This window comes from Lutzomyia longipalpis, chromosome 2 (assembly GCF_024334085.1).
Source record: "Lutzomyia longipalpis isolate SR_M1_2022 chromosome 2, ASM2433408v1".
In the NCBI taxonomy this organism is placed as follows: Eukaryota; Metazoa; Arthropoda; class Insecta; order Diptera; family Psychodidae; genus Lutzomyia; species Lutzomyia longipalpis.
The window spans coordinates 8602710-8627665 of record NC_074708.1 but is presented as its reverse complement, the minus strand read 5'-3'; the positions used below and the strand labels follow the sequence as shown (position 1 = coordinate 8627665).

Below are 24956 nucleotides of genomic sequence, written 5' to 3'. Positions count from 1 at the left end.
GTTTCTATTTTATCTGCAAAATGTCTTTTTCAGAGATTTCTCCTTGCCTTTTTTTTCTTTCTATCTTCTCTCACTATTTATTATGCAATTTTAATGCTTTTTCCTATGCATTAATTGCATACTATTAATGTGTGTCTGCAAGAGATGTGTGGGGATTTATCAAGAGGTGGAGAGAGAGAAAAAAAAACAACAGAGGGAAGGTAGAGTGTTGTGAGTTGTTTATGAAAAAGCAACTGTATATTTTTGCTTTTGAAAATCAGCTGTTGGTGTATTAAATAAAGAAGAAGATGAAGTACTTTTAAGGCAACCATACAATATTCCCATCTCATTCTACCACCATTCTCGTTCGGGGGGCAATTGACGGGATGCCGTTCGTACATACTACGTGGAATTGTCCAAAGAAGATGGTTGAAAAAGAAGTAAAAATGTTGTGACTATAGGATATGCATGTGGTGGCTGGTTGTGCTCAAGAAAATACAGCAAAATGGGGTTCAATCAACTCTCAGTACATCCAAGAAAGTTGATTTGTATTCTTTATAACGAGGGCGTTCGGGTAAATTTACGGTGCATAACACGAAAATTATCTTAAGGATGACATCATGTTCTGCCAGGAGATAAAGCCAAGCTTGATGCTGTCTGGAAGAGGTCTTAAGAGAATTATTCAAACAGGTGAAAGAGAACTTTACAATGTCTCACAGTGTTGTGAGTTTAGATGTGGATTGAGAAATGCATAAATAGATTCAATAGATTGTTTGTTTATTGCTGACTTATTATTTTTATTTAAGTAAAGAATAAATTCTAAAATATCTAAATTCTTACATTAAAAAAAGTCTCAATTACAGATATGATATCAAAACATAACTTTTATGTTTTCCAGCGACGTTACGTTACGCTTTATTTATGATTTTTTTTAGGTTTTTTATTTTCCAAAGAAATGTTTTGGATTTTCTTAGAATAAAATATTAAGACCAAAATTTTTAAATTATCCGAAGAAAATACACAGAAAAACTTATTTTAAAACTCTTAAAATATGGAATGACATTTAACTTAAAAAATTATTCATGAAAAATATCAGGTACTCAAGGATGTTTTTGGAGTCCTTCATCAAGGAATTAATAATTTATCAGCTAGAAGAGCTAAAATGGGTCAAACTTAACTAAATTTTAAGGAAAATTATTTCTATAGAGTCAGGACAAAGACTTTATTTGCAATTTATCTCGTCTAGACAATGCACAGGATAATTTATTTTGTAGTTTCTTTATAAATTTCTTACTCCTTTTGCCACCTCAAAAAAGAATTACCAAATCGATGGGAATACAATACATAGTATGGTGTTGTATATAGAGGCAATTTGTGGTGAAACCACATATTCTCCAATTTCTTTCCTGGAAAATATTTCTCAGGAGGCATTTTCTCCGTAAATACATATATAATTTTCTCCACATAAAACCCCAACATGGTGGCCGGGAGTCATTTGGAAGACGCACATACAACATACAAAGTGAATGCGAGAAGAGAACAATTTCTCTAAATTACCTCGAATTTTTTTTCCTTCAACTTACTCTATTGACGTGATAAATTGGTCTCTGTGCGCTCTGAATACGCGTCTTCACGTCCCTTTTTTGCCACGCAATGTGCGACGAAGAACGAATTTTCGTTGTTGTCGATTTTTTTTGGGGGAACTTTTTCTCTGTGAATTTCGGGGGGAGAGACTATTTTGCTGGCGCAGGAAGAGAAGATTGGGTGGGGTGGTGGAAATGGGGGGAAAAGAAGAAAACTGCTTGGTCCATAGAGGAAAATTTGTGTGTGATAGAAAAAGAGCGGTAGAGTTTTGAGAAGAGCTTTCTATGACGTAGAATGTGATGTTATTCTGTGGCCGTGTATATATGGGAGTCATCGCGTTTTCGGGGCATTGCCCCCAAGTAAAGAAGCGGAGCCACACGATTCATAATAAATACATCACTATATATAGGTATATATGTTCACAGTGAAAGAAGTGCACACGAGAGTGGATACACTGTATAAAGCACCACCAATTCTCCAATTCCTACCCAACAACTCTGGTGGGGTACTCTGTCTCTGTCGCTCTTTCTCCTATTCTCCTAACCAGGCGCACAACACTATATTGTACCACTCTCTGTGAGACATAGGTAGGTACATACCTACATATATAGTGGTGGTGTGCCGTTCTGTGTTTGGAGCCCCCGAGGAGGTATAAGGTGGAGGTGAACCTACGAAGAGACTTCACAAATCACGTACCACAAAACCCAAAAGCTCTTCTAGGGAGATGAAAATGCGGTGCAAAGAGATGAAAATTGAGAGATGGGGATCTAAAGAGATTTTCCCCCTTCTGGTTCTACTACAATTTCTATTCCTGAAATTCTTATGCTGCCTTTGCTATGTGTTGTCGTTGATCTGGTTTTTTTTCTTTTTTTCTTCTGGGTACTGAGGAACAATGCGCTTGCCAGAACAAACAGGAAGTGAAAATACTTTTATCTCGTGATATATTTCAAACATTATATACACATTTTTAGCTACAATTATGAATGAAGCACACTCATCAGACACTCCATTGAGCAATTTCCCAGAGGTTACATCACTTTAGGCCACTCCGTGGAGGAGAGTCTCAATGGCTGCCAAGTTTGGTTTTCACGTGAATCCAATAACTTTCTTTTTGGGTTTCCCGCCCATATTGATTTGTTGTATTTTCCCAGGAAGCCTATCCCTAATTCGAGGATTTGTGCTTTGTGGCTTTGTGTGCTTTCAAGAAGAATTTACAGGAAGTAGAACAATTTTATTGGATATATTTATACGTATTTGGGAATGTCTGAGTTTGAAAAAGAGTTCTTTTCAAACTAGGTCATTGTTTAAAAATTTCCTAGGCTTATCTTCTTGTCCAGTTCTTGGTTCAATTTTTGATTTGGTTCCAAGTTTTTTAGCCCTGATTTCTGATGTATTTCCTAGTTCCATTCTATTTTTAGTCCTTTTCCAAATTCCTGGCCTAGTTTTTGACCTAGTTTCTTATCTACTTCTTGGTTTCATTCCTGTTTTAGTGCCTGACTTAGACACTACAGATATTTTCAATTACATCTAGTGTAGATTCTATTTATTTTCCGAATCTCAGTGTATACCTACAATTTTTTAAAAAATTTAATATATAACATGAACGCTCTGAATACTTGTCTCAATGAATCCTTGTGACATACAACAAACCCAAATTCATACCTGACCTAAAAAAAAATCATAGCGAGGATATGATTTTTAGCCCTAGGGCGTACACTTACTTTCTCAATATCCTGACATGTTGTATGATGGAGATCAACATGGTTGAATCTGAAAATCGCATCTATTTTAGTCTCTCATGGCACAGATAGGCAAAAAAAAATGAAGTGGAGGAGATGTTTTTGCAGAAAAAGGAGAACATAACAAAAGAGAAGAATTTGAGACACAAGCTGGGAAGGTAATGGGGAATATTTTGCTGGTGAGCATAAAATCTGCGCACACATTCAGCCATATTCCAACTCACGCTAGTCACGTAGACCATTTGCCTGTATTATTTTCTTCTCCATCAATTTTCGTCCACTGGTGTGTGCGTGGAGTGATTACACAATGCATTTCACACATGTACGGACTTTTATTCAATACTTTATTTAGCGGAAACGAAATATGTGTGCAGACGGTCAGAGGTGAGGGGCGGGAGGGTATACATAGTACAAATGATGTGCAGGAAAGAGAAGTCAACGCCGGGGTATCAGGAGGAGGGACGGGAGGGAGATGGTGGAGAGAGACGGAGAGAGTTTTGATGTTGTGAAGAAATTCAGAAAGAGTGTTTTGTAGTGTGATGTTTAGGTTTCGAGAATAGTAATTTAAGGTTTTAGGAGAGTATAGCAGAGACTGGCACGATGGTCTTGTTCTTTTATTTTTGTCTACCCAGGGAGAGGGAAACGAGAAATCTATGACGATGGAAAGGGAATTCGGTTTTGGGTTTGAAAGGGAGACGGATTGCTTGTATGGTAGGTACTATAGTACATTCATAACATTCAGTAGGTAAGCTAATCCACCACATGGTTGAATTGGGCATTAGCATATTTTGTCACCATCAGATGGCTCGATGAAGCACTTTCAGGCATCTAATGGCAATTTATTGAAGGTTCTTTTGGAAAAATAAACATCTTCTGAGAAAGATTTTCCCATCTTTCTTTTTTTTTTACCTAATCAAGAAGGAAATCGGTCCTCCAAGTATCAAATTGGCCTAAAAGACATGCCCATTTTCTTGGTGTTCAATGAGGGAGAAAAAAAAACACCCAGGCCATGTATTGCTTATATAGACGAGGTATTCACGGTGTTACGAATGAGGGACTGAAGAGAGAGATTTGTGGGTATAACAAAAAAAGAACCAAACGGCGATGGGACAGATGGTTGTCTTGAGTGTAGTTTTTTTTGTGTGATCAAGGGTCCAATAGCCATCTTTAAAACCTCTTCATAACATCTTGTCATATTCTCTTATAAAATGTTAGAAAAAGATGGTTTCACGAGGGAATGTTTCTACCTAATTCTCTTACAATTCAGTTTAATTTGCATAAATAAATGAGGTGGTTTATAGTCATTTCTCATTGATTAAGGCTTGAGGGAGATTTTGGGGTTTCATGAGAATTTGTTGTTCTTACGGATTAAAGTCAAAAACGAAAGTCTGGGAAAGATTTGAGCTTAGTTTTTGCATGTTCATTAATCAAAAATCTTCGTTAACCCTTTAAGTAAATAAAGCTGTCTGAGAGGAAAATTTAAAATACGCCGTTAAAAGGCTAGCATTGGTTGTTTTACTTGGAAGGAATTGCTTTTCTGTCTGCTCAATAAACATTAAAATACTATTTAGAAATTCTCCAAGTTCTTGATATTTTAGGTCGTTAATTAATTCGCAAAAAACTTCAAAAATACGAGAAACGTGAACTATTTTATGATTTCTCTGATAAAGAATTTAACAAAATAGCAATGATGGTTTTCTTACCAGAAATCTTTTCTAGTAATGGACATCTAATTTCTGAAGATTGTAAAACTAGTTACTTTGGAGCCTCAAAAATTTAGGAATAGCACTAAATACTTTCAATTGCTCACCTAGAAATTATTACAAAACTTCCATGGGACATTAAAAATATTTTTTAAATAAAATAAGCAATGGAAAAAACCTAAATTCCCAATTAAAGTCATGACCCCATTTCTCTTTCTTTCATGTCAAGGAAGTTATTTCAAAAGTGTGTAAAAGAAGAAAGGAAAGAAATATTTTGTGATGCACATTAAAAAATTATTGCCGACTTTAAAGTGCATGTGGGGAGTTAATAAATAGGTTTATGAGCAACATGGTGATTTTGGGAGGACTTGTTGATCATGCACATCAAGCCTAACTCAATGAATATGGTTGACGTTACCATTATGTCATCATTTTCCAATTCAATTTAAAGTGCTGGCATTTCAGCATTTTTTCTCGTCTAATTATGCTTCTCAAGTGTCAGGAATATAAAAGATTATTTAATTTTGGAAGTGAAATGCAAAATCGTTAGTTATTTAGATGGAAAATGATGGTAAAGGAGTTTTTTTTGCTGATTAATCATTGATAAAATGATACATAGAAATTGAAGGGGTTGAATTAGGAATTTATATAGTACGGAGCGGGTTTCAACCCTTCGTGTTCTCCAAACTTTTTTTCTCCCATTATGTCTCATGAATTTTTCTCATGGCTTAAGCAAAAGGAATAGAGAGACTATTTAATTCAATTTCAGTTGCATTGTATACTCCGGTGAGATTTATATTTCATGGGGATATTCGATATTCAACGAATATTTCTATCACGCAAAGTTAGAGCTTCTTTTTTTTTTGCAAATATTCAGCATTTTTATTTTTCCGTATTAGATTACGGAGGCTTTTTATTTAATTGAATAGATAAATGTTCGTGGTTGTGAATATGATATGGCTTATCGCGAATATATGTTTTTTTTTCACCTCTGCATGTGGAATTAAACAAAGTCTGAAGCAAAAAGGTGGATAAAGTAGATGGGGCTGTCACAAATGTTGCTTTGTATGAATCCTCATCAACCTGAGGCTTTTAGGAGTATAAGGATGACCAGGATTAGGAATTGGACTTAATTTTCGTAAAATTGAACATTTTAATTAATTTTCTGAAGATTTTGTTGGATATTTTGTTTCGCACTTATTCAATTTTAGTGAGTTATTATTAGCTAATCAGATGAGCTATATTTAAAATATTCAAATGTCAAATTTAGTCAATACAAGGATATGTTTATTGATTACTTAGGAGCGGGAAGAGTCTATAATTATTCCCGCCAGATCTATTATGTGGCACCCTTGACTTAATATGATGTTAAACGTAATTATCTTTATTGGAGGTGAAACATTGAGTTATTGCGGTGATGTGGAGGAAAAGTCAAAATTTGTGCACAATGAAGGGCAATTTAATATTTATTATTTGAGGGAATGGGATGTGACGAGGGTGGGAATGAGAAATTGTGTTAGCTCCTGTGTGTGATGCTCCTGAAAAGGGCTTTCCACGCATGCCTGGGAAATTATCACGGGAAATTGGGGGTGAAGAGAAGAGCAGAGAGGGATGGAGTTTTTCGTGGGAGAGGATATTTTCAAATTGACAATCAATTGAATTTTCCTCCCTCTCTCTCTATATATTTTGACGGTATAAATATTTTGCATGAATGAGGGAAAAGGTGCCAGACAAAGAGGGGGTTTGCAGGACATTCCCTGTGGGTGTTTTTAGTATGCAAAATGCTGTGATTTTTGCCCATGTGTGCACTACAGTTAACAACAAAAAAATCTCCTAACGTGAAATGTCTGCGGGATAAATCGTGGCCTAGCAATTTCTGGTCTTCTGAGGTTTTACTTTTTTTTTTCATTATATATTATTTCGGTCGAGAGTTTTGCAGGGTGACGCGCATGAAGGGAAGGACACAGTTCAGCGCCCTCGGAATTTTATATGGTAAAATCTCGCCCGTTCCACACCCCTCTTGTATATTCCGTCGTCGGAGCTCCATCAAGTGCCTCGTTTGCAACTCTTCCTTTTGCTTTCTATATGCCTCACCAGCCCTATGTTGGCTTTCGGTGTAGGGACGACAATATGCTGGTGAAATATTCAGGACGATCGATTTTATGTGCGGGGTGCTCTGATGCTTCTCCTGCTCTGTCTCATTCTATTTCTCAATGGCAACACAGAGAAACAACCATCTCACCCCAGTATAAACCATCTCACTCACCCCCGGCTATGTATACAATTTTCTCACCCCTCAGCACTTTTCGTTGCTCGCCTTTTCGGGGGTGAGTCAGGGATGAGGGTGCACAGTACAGTACAGAGGCAAAACCTTACAAGACCATGGCTTGGTTTATGTACAATATATACAGAAAGTAGAACATTTTGATGATCTTTGCACACTTGTGGAAATATTTACAACATCACCATCCACTTTAAAACTATACATACAGCTACTTGTCGAAATTGCTTGAATGAAGTGGTTTTTGTATCTGCAAAACTTCTACTTTTGAGAAACTTCTCAACTAGCTAAATGAAGATCTTCCTCAAATGCTTAATTTTCCAGCCACATCATGCCACAAGCTAGAATCCATGAATTTTAACGTTTTTAAGGAAACACCTGCTTTATGAAGTTAAAGCCCCTAATGGGTTAAGGTGAGGAGAACGAAGTAAGATTATTTTGTAAATTATGACATGGAATCTACTTTTGGGTTTAACTTTTTAAATTACTTCGAGCGCCTGTGGTGTTGAGGTGTCTTTAGCAGTGACATGTTTTAGTGGGAATTTATTGGGAATATCCAATGGGGGTGCTCAAAATCCTTTCTCGAACTTTTAGAAACTTTCTACTTAATGATGGACAGAATGTTCAATTATTTTTAATCGAATCCAATAAATTGCAAAGGTGATTGTTTTATTTTGGGGATTTGGTTTCAATTTTAGATTTTAGAATGTTTTATTATATCTTTCCTTTCTTTCCTTATCTCTTTTTCGATTTTTTTTTAAAATTACATAAAACAATTGATGAGCAAGCTTTCTGACAGCAGAAAGTTAAAATCAAAATCGCTAAAATCAAACTTTCCAACTTCTTCATTGCACATTATTTACTTGTTCTATATTTTGTGTGTTAGAAATATCACAAATTTGGGCTATTTGCAATAATTCTTCTCTTTTGCTGCGTCATTTCTTTGTTGCTGTGAAAATTGTGTTTGTTTTCTTTAGCGCAAAGAGGAAAATAAGACACATCGTGAGGGATGGAAATGGAACGAATAGAAAATAGAAATATAAGAGCCCGAAGCATCACTTGAAGAAAATGATTCTTCATGAGAAAATTTACTGAATAGACGATTTTTTTTTCATCAATTCAAGGTGACTTTATGAGAAATAGAATTTCTTGTGTATCAATATGTTGTGTAACAAATAGAAGGTTTCATGTGTTTTTTTTCTTCTATTTCTCCTCAACTGACTGTGAGAGATAACCGTCTGATAAAAAATGTGTATATATAATTTTCTTCTGGGTATGTATGTGATTTTTTTTTGAGTTCAAGAAGCGATATGAGGTCTCTCTGCATATAAATTGTGTTGAATGTGTGTTTAGCGTTAGAAAATGTGCAACAAAGAGCGGCCCTGACATATTTCCACCAACTGCAGCGAAAACTTGAAAGTCATTCGTGCAATAGTTGCAACTAGAACATTTATTTACTCAATGATTTCTACAACATTCAGCTGTGTGTCGATTGTAAAAACGTGAGGTTGATTGGTGAGTGAGACCATGCTGATAATGTCACTCTCTCATAGTTACATCATGAATATTATGTGCAGGAGAGCACATGATTTTGAGAAGTAAGGTGGGGGAGGGGACATTGCAGAAAATTGCACATACTATATAGGAAAATGAAGGTATATGTTTCATGGTGGAGAGCTTGGGTCTTCGGTTAATTGCTAAATAACAATTTAAAATGCAATTCCTCATGGGGTGTTGCACAATATACTTACTTTAGGTACTATTTCCAATGGACAGTGCGTGGAACGTTTCCGTCTTCAGGCTATTTTTCTTCACTTTTCTCATTCGTTCGAATAGTTTGTGGGTGAGTAAACATACTGAAAATGGTATTTACAAACAAAACTCCCATATAGCTGCGAGACATTGAGAAACATTACACATTTAGTCTCATGTTGAATTTAGTGTCTGGTGATTTAAATAGCTCTTTAATGGAGAAATAATTTGCTGGACTGTAGTGTAAAATGCTATGGGATATAATAGTTATATTTGTTGAGTATTAGCATAGGTAATCAAATTTTAAATTGGTTTTTATTTTGATTTTCTTCTTAAAAGTTGTTTGAATTTATTTTATTCACTCAATTCAAGGGAAAAAATAGCTGACAATTGATTAAGATGGAATTTTTATTATAAAATCGTTGTCACTTTAGTCCTTCATTATGACATATCGAAAGGGCGAATTTGGTCTTTCATCAGGCGCAAGAATTTTAGGTTGGTCTTTTAAATAACTAAATCCTTTATTCAATGTCAGATCAGAGTTTTATATCAATAGAATCATTTTATTTCATGCCAATAACAAATCATTAGAAAGGTAAATAAATACATAATTAAACACAAGTTTTATAGAGCACCATGTGCAAACATTCCCATTGCAAAATATATAGGTGAGAAAAATCTCACCTAATTCTGTCACACAAGCATGCACTTTTATTCATGGAAAAGTGTGCATAAAAATTGTGTCATAAAGACGAAAATTTAGGGCAAACGAGAGCCCTTCAAAGTGCATGTGAGGGTGTGTCACGAAGGTAATTGCGCGCGTTGTGTAAGAAAATTCAAAGAGGGTGACGTGCAGAGAAAGTGATTCCACGCTGCGGGGAAGAAAAAAAGTCATTACTCTCTGACTGAGGGCAAAATGCTAATTACTCCTACCTACAAGGAATAAAAAATTACAAAGAACTTGGATGAAAATGATTTTCTTTTCTTTGGTTATTCTTTGAAATTTGTTCCACCTTCGTTGGATGTTTTTATTTTTTTTTTCATGGCTTTGCGGGAGAACTTCAACAGTTGGTGGATGATAAATTGATCTGTTTTGAATGTACATAAGATACGCCCTTCTTTGTCACACATAAAACCACAGACGGTCCATAAAGAAAAAAAAATAATAAATAAAATAAAAGAACACATCAAAAAGCCGACACATAAGGAATAATAATATAGGCGCACTTAGAGAAATTTAATGTAAAAGCAATTTTATATTTTAATAATAAAATAAAGAAATTGTTTTTTTGTAAAAAAAAAAGACAAGAAGAAAAAGAAAAACATCTGCCGGGTATTTTCTCTCGCTTCTTCACCCCAAAACTGTCCGCAAGAATAAGATATATTCGAAAGTACAAATCAACCACCTGCTCAAAAAGTGAATAAAAACCTTCGGTGTGGTTCTTTCAAAGCATGTGCATATACGGGGGGTTTTGTACGTATGAAGGGAATTGCATTAAAAAAGCGCCGATTTTAAAAGCTCTCTCAGGGAGAAGAATTGAATTTTCCGCAAGGCTAAACCATTTTTACATTGTTTGGGTTTGCTCCAAAAAAAAAAACTTCGCAAAGAGAGATTATACACTGTGAGGGATGATCTTATATATGAATGCCCAAGAGCCCAACCGTTTCTCTAATACAGCTGCTGTTTGCCCGAGCAGCACAGAAAAAAACACATTTTGTAAATAAAAAAAGAAGATTGTGGGAAGGAGAAAAAATGTCGAGTTTTTGAATTTCTTTTCACTTAAATGTTGAGTCGTTTGGGAATTAAACCTTCTTCATGTTGGTTCAAGACAAACAAGAGCGAATATTCGGTGGGCTTTATTGGATATTTTTTATTGAATCGTGATGTGAATAAGTTTTTTTGTGAAGGGGATGGACATAGAATTCGAAAAATTTAAGGGAAACTTTTCTGGTATCTAACTTGAATTTTAAACTTTGACAGTTGGGCTAAAAGGATAGAGCTTTTGTCTCATACTAAAAAAGACTCGGGTTCGAGTATACTTTAGGGATGCTTTTTTAAACTTTTTCTGGCCTAAATTGATTAAAACTAAACAATTTACTTCTTCAAGTCGTTTTTTTTCTATAAAAACTTTTTGAAAAGGATAAGAAATCATCTTAAACTTTCAAACAGAAAGAAATCAAAAGTACTCCTGCTTACCCTACTTACCCCATTTTACTGTAAAAACAAACTCAATTTCCTTTTACAATAAATCAAATGAAAAATTATTTCTCTTTTATAAATTTCAATAGAAAATTGCATAAAATGAATGACTCCATTTGCACTTTTTTTTTGCTTTTTTCAATGCAAAATCAAATCAATTTTCATTTTATGCATAAATAAATTTATCACCATGTGTATAGTGCATCGAAATGCACATTCATTTTCATTATCAATCCAGTAATGTTTATCCCCACTAATGGGTGGTGAATAAAAAAAAAACTCGCGGAGATGGAGGAAGTGCGAAAAATATGCAACACGTGCCAAATGCATCATTTTCATATTCATAAGGTTATTGGGATGAGGTGGCACAGACATAAACATTGGGGTGGGGTCAAGGAGTGCAACATCTTGATGATTTGTGCGATAAAAATTGTAGAACATGTTGCCCTTTTTGTTTTTGCTGAGCATTTCTTACTTATCCATCATGCACCGTGTCTTGCCCTTAAGTTTGGTGCTCTAGTTTGTTCTTTTTTTTTGTATTCGTGGGATTCTCTCGGTGCAAAAGGCAATTTATGTAATTTTGTACATATAATTTGTTAATTGTTCAAATGGGGGCAAGAAGAAGGCAAATATGTAACAAAGAAGAATGCCCGTATCTTCCCATATTTCCCTTCTCTCACGTTCAGCCCCTTTTGAATCGCGGACACTCTTGGTGAAGAATTTCTGCATTGCATGTCGCGCGGGCAGTGTTGATTTGAAATTTGCATTAAAAAAGGGAATTTGTGCAGAATGGAGCGCGTTCACTTTGAAAATGTTGAGTGTTGAAGACCTAGGGTTGACTGACATGCTGTATGGAAGTGTGTAGCTGTTTGGATGGATGTTCTTGTTTTATTCTCTTCGTTTTTTTTTCTTTAATATTATTCAATTTAAAGATATATGATGGGGGAAATGATATAAAAAAAGAAGAAGAAAATGAAGTCGCACTAGCGATGGTGTTGTGGATTAAGGAAAACATCCATTATTCACGTCCTCTCTTCATCCAATTGCAGGGCGATCAAGGCATTCCAGCAGTTGCTGTACGTCTGCCCAGACTTTGCACGTGCCAATGAGGTCCACCTGCGCCTGGGGCTTATGTTCAAAGTGAATGGTGACTACGAGACAGCTCTGAAGCACCTGCAACTTGCCTATTTGGATTCATCCTCACCTACATTATCATCAAAACTCGAAAGTAAGTCCGCATTTATGTATGGATCCCACCCAACTCAGACGACTTTTTTTTCCTTGTCCATCTTTTTCCCATAAAAAGAAACATTAAGAAATTTATGGGCAATGACTTTGGAGAGACCATCTCAACCATGTCTTGGCAAAATCACAAAATTCAATTTAATTACTCTCCCCTCAATCCCGTTTTTCTGTCGCCGAAAGGTGTTGAGATTAAAAACAAGAATAAAATGTAATGTAAAATAAAAAAAAAATATTGAGCGCAATGCCAGGAACCATTTAATAGCTAAAAGTGTTTAATTGCTCTCTTCGCAGTTGATTCACGAGAAACTTAAAGGCGACGTGTAAGAAAATGAGATTGCAAATAAAAGACAATTTATTAACGTTGAGAGAGAAAAAAAACTTGGCCAAGAGAAACAAAGAGAATTTAATAAAATTGCAAGAAATGATGTGCAAACAATCTTATGTCCGAAGTGTGTATGAAGAGTATACCGTAATGTGGGGTTAAGTTTATTTATTTTGTTAAGAGAAATTTTATACCTATTATAAATGTTAAAAAATAACAAAGTTTGGGATCTAATACAAAGCACTATCGTGTTTTGGTCAGATTTTGATCATTTTTATCAGTTAGACTTAAAGATTTTGTTCGATTTTAAAACACTGAAAATTATAATAGAATTATGAGAATTAAATGGATAATCCCATACAAAATTTTTATATAAAAAATACATCAAATTCAATGAAATAAAGTAAAATTATCAAAATCGGTTAAATATTTCATGAGAACTTATTAATTTTTATGAAACATTTTTAAAATTTTTCTTTTAGTTTTATTTGTATTCAAACATTAAATAAAAACAATTTGTTCCCAAATTTTGAAAAGAAAAATTTTCGTAAACAATATTTTCCTCACCCCATACGCATAGAAGATTAACCCCATTTGACGGTATGGTAAAATCGTCTACCGATTGTCGGTGGATTATGTGACAAAAATAGAACTTTGATGTGGCACCCGCAATATTTAAATTAAGCAAAATTCTTCTTTCCTGCCTTTGCAGTCCGATTTCACATTGCCCATCTGTATGAAGTGCAATCAAAGCATAAGGCGGCGAAAGTGGCGTATGAGCAGTTACTTAACGAAAAACAGCTGACACCGCAAATAAAGGCAGACATTTATCGACAACTAGGTGAGAATAAATTATTTCTCTCATTGAAATTATTTTTATTCAAAAGATTTTGAACTTGATTGTATGAAGTAATTGAGATTCTGAGATGTCTCAATGTGAGTCTTTATAGAGACCGTGAGAGATTTTCTCTCTGGTTATGTGGAATTTTATTGGCATTCCTCAGAGATAATATTCTGGATTATCAAGTATAAAATGTTTGTATTTGTACTCTATGTAGAAAGAGAGAGAAAAGGAGAGGAAATGATGCTGGGGAAGTACAAACTGCAGCATGTGCGATATTTTTAAAGAGCATTCCTCTTTGCGGTTTATATTTATAAATTCTCTGTGAGCTAAATTGTTGTTTAATTGCAAATCATATCATAAGAGATACTTTTTCAAGTTCATTTCCTTTTCATGGGAAATTGTATGAAATTCATAATATTTGATTGAGGATTAAAAAGAAGAATTTTTATTTGTCTTTCTTATTAATTAGTCAATTTTTGGAATAAATTGTTTTACCAAAGCGTCGCTGGAAAGAGAAAAAAAGCAATTTCCTCAAAAAATAATCAATAAAGAATAAAAGAAGTAATCATTCATAGAAAATTTTCACACAAAATCAAAGGAAAAAAAGGAATATCTTGAATTTGTTGATCTAAATTTTCAGGATGGATGTACCATTCAATTGATTCGCTGGGAGATAAGCGTTCCAGGGAAACATTTGCCATACATTATCTACAGAAATCAATCGAATCGAGTCCTACATCGGGACAATCTCTCTACCTTCTTGGGCGGTGTTTTGCCGGGCTCAATAAAGTCCACGACGCCTTTATAGCGTATAGAAATTCCGTGGAGAAGAGTGAGGGAAACGCAGACACATGGTGCTCCATCGGGGTGCTGTATCAGCAGCAGAATCAGCCTATGGATGCACTGCAGGCTTATATATGTGCCGTACAATTGGATAAATCCCATAAAGCAGCTTGGACGAATTTGGGTATCTTGTATGAGAGCTGCAGTCAGCCACGGGATGCATTTGCGTGCTTTTTGAATGCAACGCGTACACAGCAGACACAGGAGGCATCAACGGTGGTCGGGGGTGGTCAGACACCAGCAGTAGCGGGTAAATTGAATAATTTGCAGCAGAGGATAAAATTTCTGCAGAGCCAACTGGCGCACGCTCCTATGCCGAGCATAACGTCCAAGAGACGCCAATTACCCTCGATTGAGGAGGCGTGGAATCTACCAATTTCGGCAGAGATGAGCTCACGGCAGCAACAGCAGCAAAGTGCTCAGGCGAATCATCATCAACGGCAATTCCAGAAGACACCAACTGGCGGGGGTCAGCAGGTTATTGTGGGGCCACCACCACCATATCCAAATGCTCAGGCACCCACAGCAGGAGCCCCAATTGCGGCGAAGCGCTTCAAGACGGAAGATGTCCCCGGGCAGCGACGTCCAGGGCAGCCGTCATTCTATCTTACGCAGCAACAGCTGCAGATGCTGCAGTACTTGCAGCAGAATCAGGCGAATTTACCGCCACATCAGCAGGAGTTGCTGCAACAGCTGACACAGCAGTACAGATTGATGCAGCAGCACCAGCAACAGCTGCGGTTGCAACAGCAGAGAGCCGCTCAGGGTGGGCAACCGCAGCAACAGCAAGTGGGGCGACCCTTTCCGGGGCAGCAACCTCAACAAATTGCTCAGGCGGGCAATGGAACGACGTTCCAGGCACAACAGAGAACCCCACCGTCGGGCACGGTGGCACAGACGGGATTTGCCGATAGTACGGGTGCCAATTTCCCAGCTGCCACGGGGCATACGCAACCAGCTGCTGGGATGCCCTTCAAGGCAGCCGGTGGGAATGCAACCACCCCAACAACATCCTTCCAATCAACACCAATGCAGCAGGATTTCGTGGCGACTTCTGCATCACCCACAATCACAACGAGTCAATCGGATTTGGGTGTGACGGATCAGGAGCTTCGGGCGATTCTTTCGCAACGTGATATCGCCACAACACTCGCGGAAAATCTGCTTAAGCAATTCGGGTCGGATGATATTGATATCAAGGAGGAGGTTCCCGATGTGCCAACATCCGTTGCGTCCACACCAGTGTCCGTTGTGGCTGATAGTACGACAAATCCACAAAAATCCCCACCAATGAAGTGCGAGGTGACTTCCACGAGCAATACTGTAAAGCCCGTCATTCCAAAGCGTGAGATAAAGATGGAGCCTGTGTTGAAAATTGAAAAACTCTTTGAGGGTGATCAGAAGCCACGATTTTCCATTGAGATGGATTCAAAGCAGATAACAGAAATGTGCAAGTAAGTTTGACAAATTTTTCTTTACTTTTCTTTTTCAAAAATTTAATTTTAAAATGATGTTTATTTAAAACTTTCGTTCTACTGAATACTGTGAAAGAGATTTTTCATAATTTTCTGATTAATTTTGTGCAATGTGAAGAGAAGGAGGTTGGGGGGCAATGAAAAAGTGATATTAATTCTCAGATTATTTCCTTGTCGACAGATCGATGGATTCCAAACAACCTCCGCCCCCGTGTTGCATTCTAGCACCCGATACACCGCCCCCGTGTCCACCGGATTGCCCGCCGCAGCGTCTTACGCGGGAACAACTGCAACCACCCACGCCATCGGTGCACCTGGAGAATAAGAAGCACGCCTTCAGTCCGCAACTGCAGGAGTTCTGTCTAAAGCACCCAATTGCTGTGATACGTGGCATGGCGGCGGCCCTGAAGCTCGATCTGGGCTTATTCTCCACAAAGACCCTCGTGGAAGCCAATCCAGATCACAGTGTTGAGGTCCGTACGCAAATGCATCAGTCGTCGGATGAGAATTGGGACATTGGGCAGGCTAAGAGGGTGTGGGCGTGCATCTCACACAGATCACATACAACCATTGCCAAGTATGCCCAGTATCAAGCGTCCAGTTTTCAGGATAGTTTAAAGGTGAGATGAAAAACATTTTTTTCTTAATTTCTTTCCTCAAAATGATGTTAAATATTTTTAACTTTCGTTCTTCTGAATTGAGAGTGAAGACAATTTTTTTCCAACTGATTTTTTTTATTTTCTAAAGTTTCTTTGTAAAAGAATTCAATTGAAACAGCTAAAGGATTTTTTTTCTTTTTTTTAAAGGATGAACGTGATAAAACAAGCGGAGTTCACAATTTTTCCGACTCCGATTCCAAAGATTCAGTAAGCAATAACGGTACCAATGGAAAGAAGAAGAAGCTGAAGAATAATTCCAAAACCCTAAGGTGAGTAAAGCTTGATTATTTGTATAAAGATTTATCAGCATTTCCGTGAAAACAATTCGATGCAAATGAAATGAAAAAATTGTATTGAAGTGTATGGAGATGCAAGAAAAAGAGATTTTCTCGGAAGAAATTTCGCTAGCGTCACATTAAAATGTAATTTTGTGAAGTCTGATAGTAGCTTCTTCCACAACTAAAAAGAAATCTTTGAAGAAAAAAATGTTTTTTTTAATCTAATAAGAAGTTATATTAAAATAATTCATTGTGCGCTCCTGCAGATTCGGTACGAATGTCGATCTTTCGGATGAACGCAAGTGGAAGCCACAGCTGCAAGAGCTACAAAAGTTACCGGCATTTGCACGTGTTGTGAGTGCAGCGAATATGCTGTCACACGTGGGGCATGTTATTTTGGGCATGAACACCGTGCAATTGTACATGAAGGTGCCGGGAAGTCGAACGCCGGGGCATCAGGAGAACAATAACTTTTGCTCCATTAACATCAACATAGGTCCTGGGGATTGTGAGTGGTTTGCCGTGCCTGATGCCTACTGGGGTGGGATTCATGGGCAGTGCGATAAGAATAATATAAACTACCTCCATGGATCGTGGTGGCCAGTGCTTGAGGATCTCTACAAAGCCAACATCCCTGTGTATCGGTTCATTCAACGTCCCGGGGATCTTGTTTGGGTGAATGCTGGGTGAGTTTTTCCCTCAAGATCTTTCTTTGATCATTTTGTGGAGAGCTTGTTGTACGTTCCCTTTGCAGGTGCGTTCACTGGGTTCAAGCCATTGGATGGTGCAATAATATAGCGTGGAATGTGGGACCACTCACAGGACGGCAGTATCAGCTCGGTATTGAGCGCTATGAATGGAATAAGTTGCAGAGTTTCAAAAGTATTGTGCCAATGGTACACCTAAGCTGGAATTTGGCCAGAAACATTAAGGTGTCGGACCCTAAACTCTTCGAAACCATCAAGTAGGTTCATTTTGATGATTTCTTCCTCTTTGAGCTAAATGGGGCTAATTTTGTGAATTATTTTCTGCGCAGAAACTGCCTGCTTCAGACGCTGAAGAATGTTATTCTAACGCTTGAGTATGTCAAGACGAAGGGAATTGAAGTAAGGTTCCATGGACGCGGGAAGAATGAAGCTTCTCACTACTGTGGTCAATGCGAGGTGAGTCTTTTCTCTTAAATTTTATCTTTTAAACGTTATTTTGTTTCCCAAAAAAAAAAAAAAATCAAAGACTTTGATGATAGGGGAGACCGGGGTAAAAAAAGTCATTTTCGAATTTTCAAATGCCAATTTCTCCGAAGTTATTAATCGGAAAAATCGGAAAAAATTCTGGTGGAAAGCCCTACACACCTACAATTTTTGACAGTAATTTGGAGGTTATATGATCACTACTTTGGGAGTTAAAAAAGAAAATAAATTTTTGGCCCATTTCCCAAATTTTTGCTTATTGAGAAAAACGAGTTTTCCGAAGTTTTCCTTCAGCAATTTTCCAATCTGATAATTTTTCTCACTAGCTGGGTTACTTCAGAAAACGTTGCCAAGGTGTATTTTTCATTAACTTTTAATGATTTTTCTGTACAATTATTTGAATCAAAACATACCCCTTGGGGTAGATCGGGTCAACTCATGTAAATCATATGGGACTTCGAAATTTTTGACATATTTTCTATCTGTTTGTTGCAAAATGGCGTGTTTGAGAAAATCGCAAAATTCTCTGTTTTAGTGCGTATAAAAGTGAAATTCCCTGTCGCGGATCAAAAGGTGAGAAGTTTAGCTATCAACTACTGTCAATCTCTCAGGTGGGAAATCATTGGAAATGTCGGAAAATTCGACCGACTTTATTTGGCCAACTGGTGACTATATTTACCCGCCGCGTTTAAAAAAAGTCAGAAGCGGAAGGGTTTAGGAGAAGCTCGAAAACTCATATTTCCCGTGGAGATAGAGAAAAATGGTCTGAGACAAAGTTGTAGGCAAGGAAATTTCCTATAAGAATGACCTATTGAGGAAATTTTCTTGTCCTTGGGGAATCCTGCAGATAAGGATTTATGCAAATTGACTTTTTTTACCCCGGTCTCCCCTATTTTTGCATAAAATAATGATGATTTTAATGTTTCAACAGGTGGAAGTATTCAATGTGCTCTTTATAAGGGAACAGGAGAAGCGTCATGTAGTTCACTGTCTAGGCTGTGCTCGGAAGCAGACACCATCTCTCCAGGGATTTGTCTGCCTCGAGGAATATCGACTAAGTGAATTAACGCAAGTTTACGATGCCTTTGTTCTTCATAGCCCCCCGCCACAGCAAATTGTTGCACCCGTTGTACCCACGACGTCCTCGTAACATCCAGAGAGTGACGATAATTCCTCGTCAAGGGACAATTCTTGTCCACAAATGAAATTTCATGGAGGTATGTAAAATTCCTTTCCTGTATTCTCTCTCTTTTTTTCTCCCCTGCCTCACGTGGAGAATACAAACACACACACACACACTCAACGAATGAGTGTGCAAGAAGAAGAAAAAAAATCACTGGATACGTCTTTCTATGGAGGAGATACAAAATGTAGCATAAACTTCATCCTGTCTCTGCGTAATATTTCTATTAAATTAATTTATTGTGTCTTCTCATTGATATAAAAAAACAAACAAAGGGAATGACGGAGAAAAAAAACTTTTAGATGTGAATACTATTGACATTATTATAGATTAAAACTTGAATAAATATCCATTTTTAGTAAAGATGAAGGACAAAACAAAAATATATAAAAATTATCACTTTCTGTTAATATTTATTATAAATAGTGTGCGGGAGCAATGAATGCGTGAATGGGGTGGGGAATGGAGATATGAATGAAGAGAGATATAAAGAAAAATGTATTACTAGAAGCGATTTACGGTATATAAAATATAATATAATATAAAAATGAGTAATAGTTTAGTGAATGAAACAATCGTGGAATGAAAAATATTCGCAAGAAAAACGTATTTATATGGAGAATTTAGATAGTAAGATTATGTCCATTTTATTACCTCATAAAACTATTAAAGAAGTAGAAGGAAAAAAACAACACAGAAAACGGAAGGATATAGAACGTAGTCACACCATTATTTTCTCAAAAAACAAATAACATTATATACTTTAGGGGGCAACATAAAAAAAGAACGTACGAGAAATCACTTAGAGAGTAATTTCAATAGGGTGTCTCAAAATAGGTGTAGAATTTGAAATTGGTGGCGTTTTATTGTGGATGGATTTAATGGATTAAAAACACGAAAAAGATAGGTAATCCATTAAAAAACTTAAAATTTTTCAGTTAATATTTCATTTAATTTTTGAAAAATTAAGTAACCTCAACATTGTCTTCTTCCGGAAGATTGAAAAGTAGAGTCCGGAACATGAATTATGAAGGAATCTAAATGATTTTTAATATTTTATGAATAAAATCTTATTTTCATCAACTTAACATTCAAAATAGACTGAAAGTTGTACAGAATTCTTTCCGGAATATCTATTAAAGGGCAAATAAGGCTTTGTTTTCCGGGAGTTAATAATCTCAAGAAGAAATAATAGATAAAACAAATCTTAAATGATTTTCAGTGTATATCCAAACAGGTCGTCATTAACCATACAGAAAGAAGTAAAAAATAATATCAGTTTTATGATACAAAAACTAGTTTTTATTCCGGAAGGATCAATTCTGTGCCAAATTACTTTCTCTTCAAACGTTTTGTTACAAGATTTTGACAGTTTGTGTCTGTTCCGAAAATCCCTTAGAAAATTCTTTAGAGGATTCTGGAAACATTTTTTTTGAAGAACATAACTAAAGATATGACCTGTCAAAATCTTACGTTTAATACCGAAAATCTTGCAAATCTTTAATATTCAGTAAACAGAAAAGATTTTTGGCAGAATAGACCTTGGAATTTTTGATTTTTTATTTATTTGTTTATTTGTTTATTATTAAAATAACTTCTAAAAATTTCTTTAAAATTTAGATCAACATTTTGTTTTTCCGGAAAATGTTAAAAGATATTTTGATATGACCTGAAATTTTGATAAAATGAATTTTAATGCCTGAAACTGACAGAAAAATTACATTTTTTAAATTTTATCAGTAAATTCTAATTTACAATTTCAAGATTAATTTTTCCTTTTAAAAAGCTTTTGAATGATAAAGATAAAAAAATAAAACTATAATAACAAAGTTTAAAAAAAAATGTTGGATTATTAGAATAAAAAGTATGGAACAATAAAACAATAAGAGGGATCATCAATTACAAATAATTACATTTATATTGAGACACCTTCTACGATATGTAAGTTAACACGAATCATAAATTTAGGCATTGCTAGCAAAAAAAAAATATAAATTAAACAAGACAAAAATTAAGCAATTTCGATATTACGGGCAAACACTAAAAAAAAATAAATCACAAACATTATATTATGTAATCTTGAAAGAATGAAAGAAAAACCAAAAAGAAAATCGAAATTTACAGAAGAATATTTTTCTTTTCAAAAAAACAAACGGACGAAAAGAAAGGAATTTAGGAAGAAAAAAATAAAATTGACTGCAAAATTGAAAAATGGTGTGTTCACTAAATTATCAAATTACGAAATAAGTTTTTTTTTCGTGGACGTAGTGTTAATTTATGTAAATGAAGAGAAACAATTTTATTATTACGATTGGGGGGTGACAAGTGAAAAACAAAAATAAAATGGGGATGAACGAAAAGTACCACCGCTTTATAAGGAAAAACAAAATGGAAATGAATTGTAGGAAAAAAACAAATAAATAAGAAAAATCGTGTAAGAATAGGAAGGGAGAAGAAAAAAAACGTGGATGGGAAAATGTGCAGGGAGTCCTCTTCTTTTGAATTGCTGAGCTCTTGTACTTTTTTTTCTTCCAACAAAAAAAAAGAAAAGAAAACTCGTGTAAAACTATTTAATTGCGATCTCAAGAAAATCTTTTTTCTTTAAGAAAATTAGATATTGCGTGTGTGTATATAGTTAAATTAAATTGAATTCTATAAATTTGCGTGTAAGTTTTAAAAGAAAGAAAAAACAATGTAAAGAAATCGCGAAATAAATGATGCGAAAAGCATGACAAAAAAGTGAATAAGATGTTTTATTATTCTACCTTTAAAAATTTTATTAAAGAAAAGAAACATTTTCAATCGGCAAATTTAACAAAAAAAAGAAACCTTTTTGAATAAAAGAAGAAATTCTCTATGAAGAAAATTATTTTATTTGGAGATAAAACAGTTAAAAAAAAACAAATAAATGAAAAAAATGGAGATGAAAAGAAGGATAAAAAACATTGAAAAAATGAAAATAAAAAAACCTATAACCAGTGTTCACTGCCAATTTATGTGTAAAGGACAATTGAGACATAGAAGAAGAGAAAATTATAAAAATAAGTGAAAAAATTGTATAGGAAAATGCGTGAAATCGATGGATGGTTGCACAAGCAAGCAAGAAAAAAGGACGGGAATCCTTTTACAAACTTTTGTACATAAAAAATAATGTTCTTAAAACTAATTGGCATTTAATTGGATGAGAAAAAATATCAATTATCTGGACAAAATAAAATATTTAAAATAAAAGAAAAAAACATTCGGCTACAATATTAACTGTTTTGAGCGGAAAAAATGTAGAATTAAAATTCAAAGAAAAAAATATTTCAAAAAATAAAAAATGAATTAAATTATCAAATGGTACGTTTAGGATGGAAATTATAGAAGTTGTGTCTTTGTGGAAATAATTGGAATAGAAACAGCATTATATTGTAGCAAGAAAGGGGGCAAGAAGTACAGAAGGTGGTTGAATTTTAGGGACAGAAAAAAGTTTTTTTTTAATTTTTAAATCAGTTTGAAAAATCATTTCATAATGATTTCTGCAAAATAAGGCAATTATTTTTAACCAAAAATAATGTTTTTTTATAAGAATACTTAAAGGAATTTTAAAAGGTTTACAAAGGAGTTTATCCACTTCTTATATGGAAAATTTCTTATCCGTGCATCTGTTGAATTTTGAGCTTCAGGTTTTAATTTTAAAATCTGAATTCAATTAAAACGATTAAAATCATTTCTTTGTAAATAAATTCCTTGATAAAATGCAAATAATTCAATAATTCAGTTTGATAAAGATTATTTTCTCGTTTTTTCTGATTTTTTTTTGAAATAAAATTAATTTTTAATACTCTTTAACGAAGAATAAAAGAATCAATAATCATTTAAAGGAAATATCCAAAAATTGATTTGATTCCATCTTGTTGGGAAAAAACAAACAGAAATTAAATGATAATCTTAATCTCTTTATAATAAATTTGAAATATTTTAATAGAAAAAAAATATTTCTTCTGTCGCGTTCAATCTTATGACTAACTCTTTAAAGTTTAATTAAATTTAAAAAAATCTTATATGAATTGCTTTGAATTTGCATAGCTACTGAATTATTATTTTATTTTTATTCATTCTGTCCGTATAATTTTCACTCACTCCACACTGTACTTCTTCCACTCATATTTGGGTCGTCTTTTGATCGTTATTATTGATGTGCGGCAATGAAGTGTAATATCTCCAAAATAATCTTTTGTTTTCTTTGAAAAAACTTTAAAAAAAAAAGGAAAAATCTAAATTTAGTGATCAAAAATAAAGATCAGGAACGAAAAATATCGAAATTAAATGTCAAAATGAATGTGAAGTTACGTAAAAAAAAAGAAAAGAAATATGTAAGGAACGAAAGCTTTCAAGATTTTACACAAACATACAACACAGAACTGCAATAAAATAAAAATCTCTTCTGCTTTTTTGTATAGAAAATAAGTAAAAAAAATAGTTAATGAAAACAAAAACCAAACTCTCACCTCAAATTCTAACTCACTGCCACGTCATAGAACAAGATACAAAAAAAAGAAGCAAAATGGTTTAATAGAAATAGAATCCAAAGAGAAAGTTGAGAAATGGTTAAAAGAATGTTAAAAAGAAGAAAAGAAAAATAACAAAGAGAAGGAAAAAGGAAATTTCGTGGAAGCTTCTATGTGCCTTTTTCTTGGATCTTTTTTTTTGGACGATAATGCGCGGTTTATCCGCCTTATAACAAAAATAAACCCTAATTTTTGATACTCAGAAAAAAACCCATAACTAAAAAAAAGTTTTAAAGAAAAAGTATGAAGAGAAAAATGCCATAAAAAATTAGTTTTACACTCAAAAAAAAATGGATGGTTTTTTAGTAAGAAAAGAAAATAAAATGCAAAAATAACTCTGGGAAAACAAACATATTTTTGTGAGAAATAAATGAAGAAAGTGTAGAAAAAATAAATTGCTTCGCATATTTTGTAATAAAAATCAATACATTAAATTAAAAATTAAAGAAAAAAAACACATGCAAGGATCACAAAAAGCAAGAAAAAAAGTAAATTAAAAAAAATCTCATGACATAGTAAAATAAATCGCATGGAATAGTAAGAAAAAACAAGAAAATATAAGAAAAATTATATAAAAGGGCCGTTTATTGGCTTTGTAACCGATCTACGATTTACCAATTTATTCTGTATATAGTGGTAAAAAATATTTAAATTAAAGTAATTTCGCGTTAGTGTAGAACTATTTGGAACAATTAAACTGATAAATTACACAACTAAGCATTAATTAATCGAAATATATACTGATATACAATTAAAATGAGTTTCTTTTATTCTTTTTGATTTTAGCTGTGTTTCTTTCAGACACAGCTTTTGTGTACCGAGCAAAATCGAAAGTCGTCAGATCGGCCTCAAACTTGGGATGAGCACGAATTAGGGTCCCCACATTCCAAAAAACGTATGCGCCAAAAATTTTTTTTTCCGGCCGGCCGGCCGGCCGGCCGGCCGTAGTATAACGCTAAATTGCGAGAGAACGGTAATAGATAGAGACTTGCGGTAAACGGCAAAGTTTAAAAGTCGACTGGAAGACGTCCGATTATGACGTCAAATTTTACCCCCCACCCCCCCGTCCGCCATTTTGAATAACCTCAAAATTTTGTTTTCGCTATATCTCAGCCGCTATTATAGG

General features: G+C 34.8%; 1 protein-coding gene across 4 annotated transcripts in view; it reads left to right on the top strand.

The window, feature by feature from the left end:
* Positions 1-24587, top strand: part of LOC129788940 (histone demethylase UTY) — a 35920-nt gene extending 11333 nt beyond the window's left edge. For 3 of the 4 annotated variants that reach the window (XM_055825427.1, XM_055825430.1, XM_055825429.1), the window contains 9 exons: positions 12288-12466; positions 13518-13646; positions 14290-15946; positions 16149-16587; positions 16774-16895; positions 17171-17590; positions 17659-17868; positions 17941-18067; positions 19026-24587. In XM_055825427.1, the coding sequence (XP_055681402.1) occupies positions 12288-12466; positions 13518-13646; positions 14290-15946; positions 16149-16587; positions 16774-16895; positions 17171-17590; positions 17659-17868; positions 17941-18067; positions 19026-19244 (3502 nt within the window). In that variant the 3' untranslated portion in view covers positions 19245-24587. Of the gene's footprint in view, positions 1-8987; positions 9130-12287; positions 12467-13517; positions 13647-14289; positions 15947-16148; positions 16588-16773; positions 16896-17170; positions 17591-17658; positions 17869-17940; positions 18068-19025 lie in introns of those variants that run through there. The other variant, XM_055825428.1, reaches the window with a different exon arrangement.
* Positions 24588-24956: the final 369 nt, after the last annotated feature.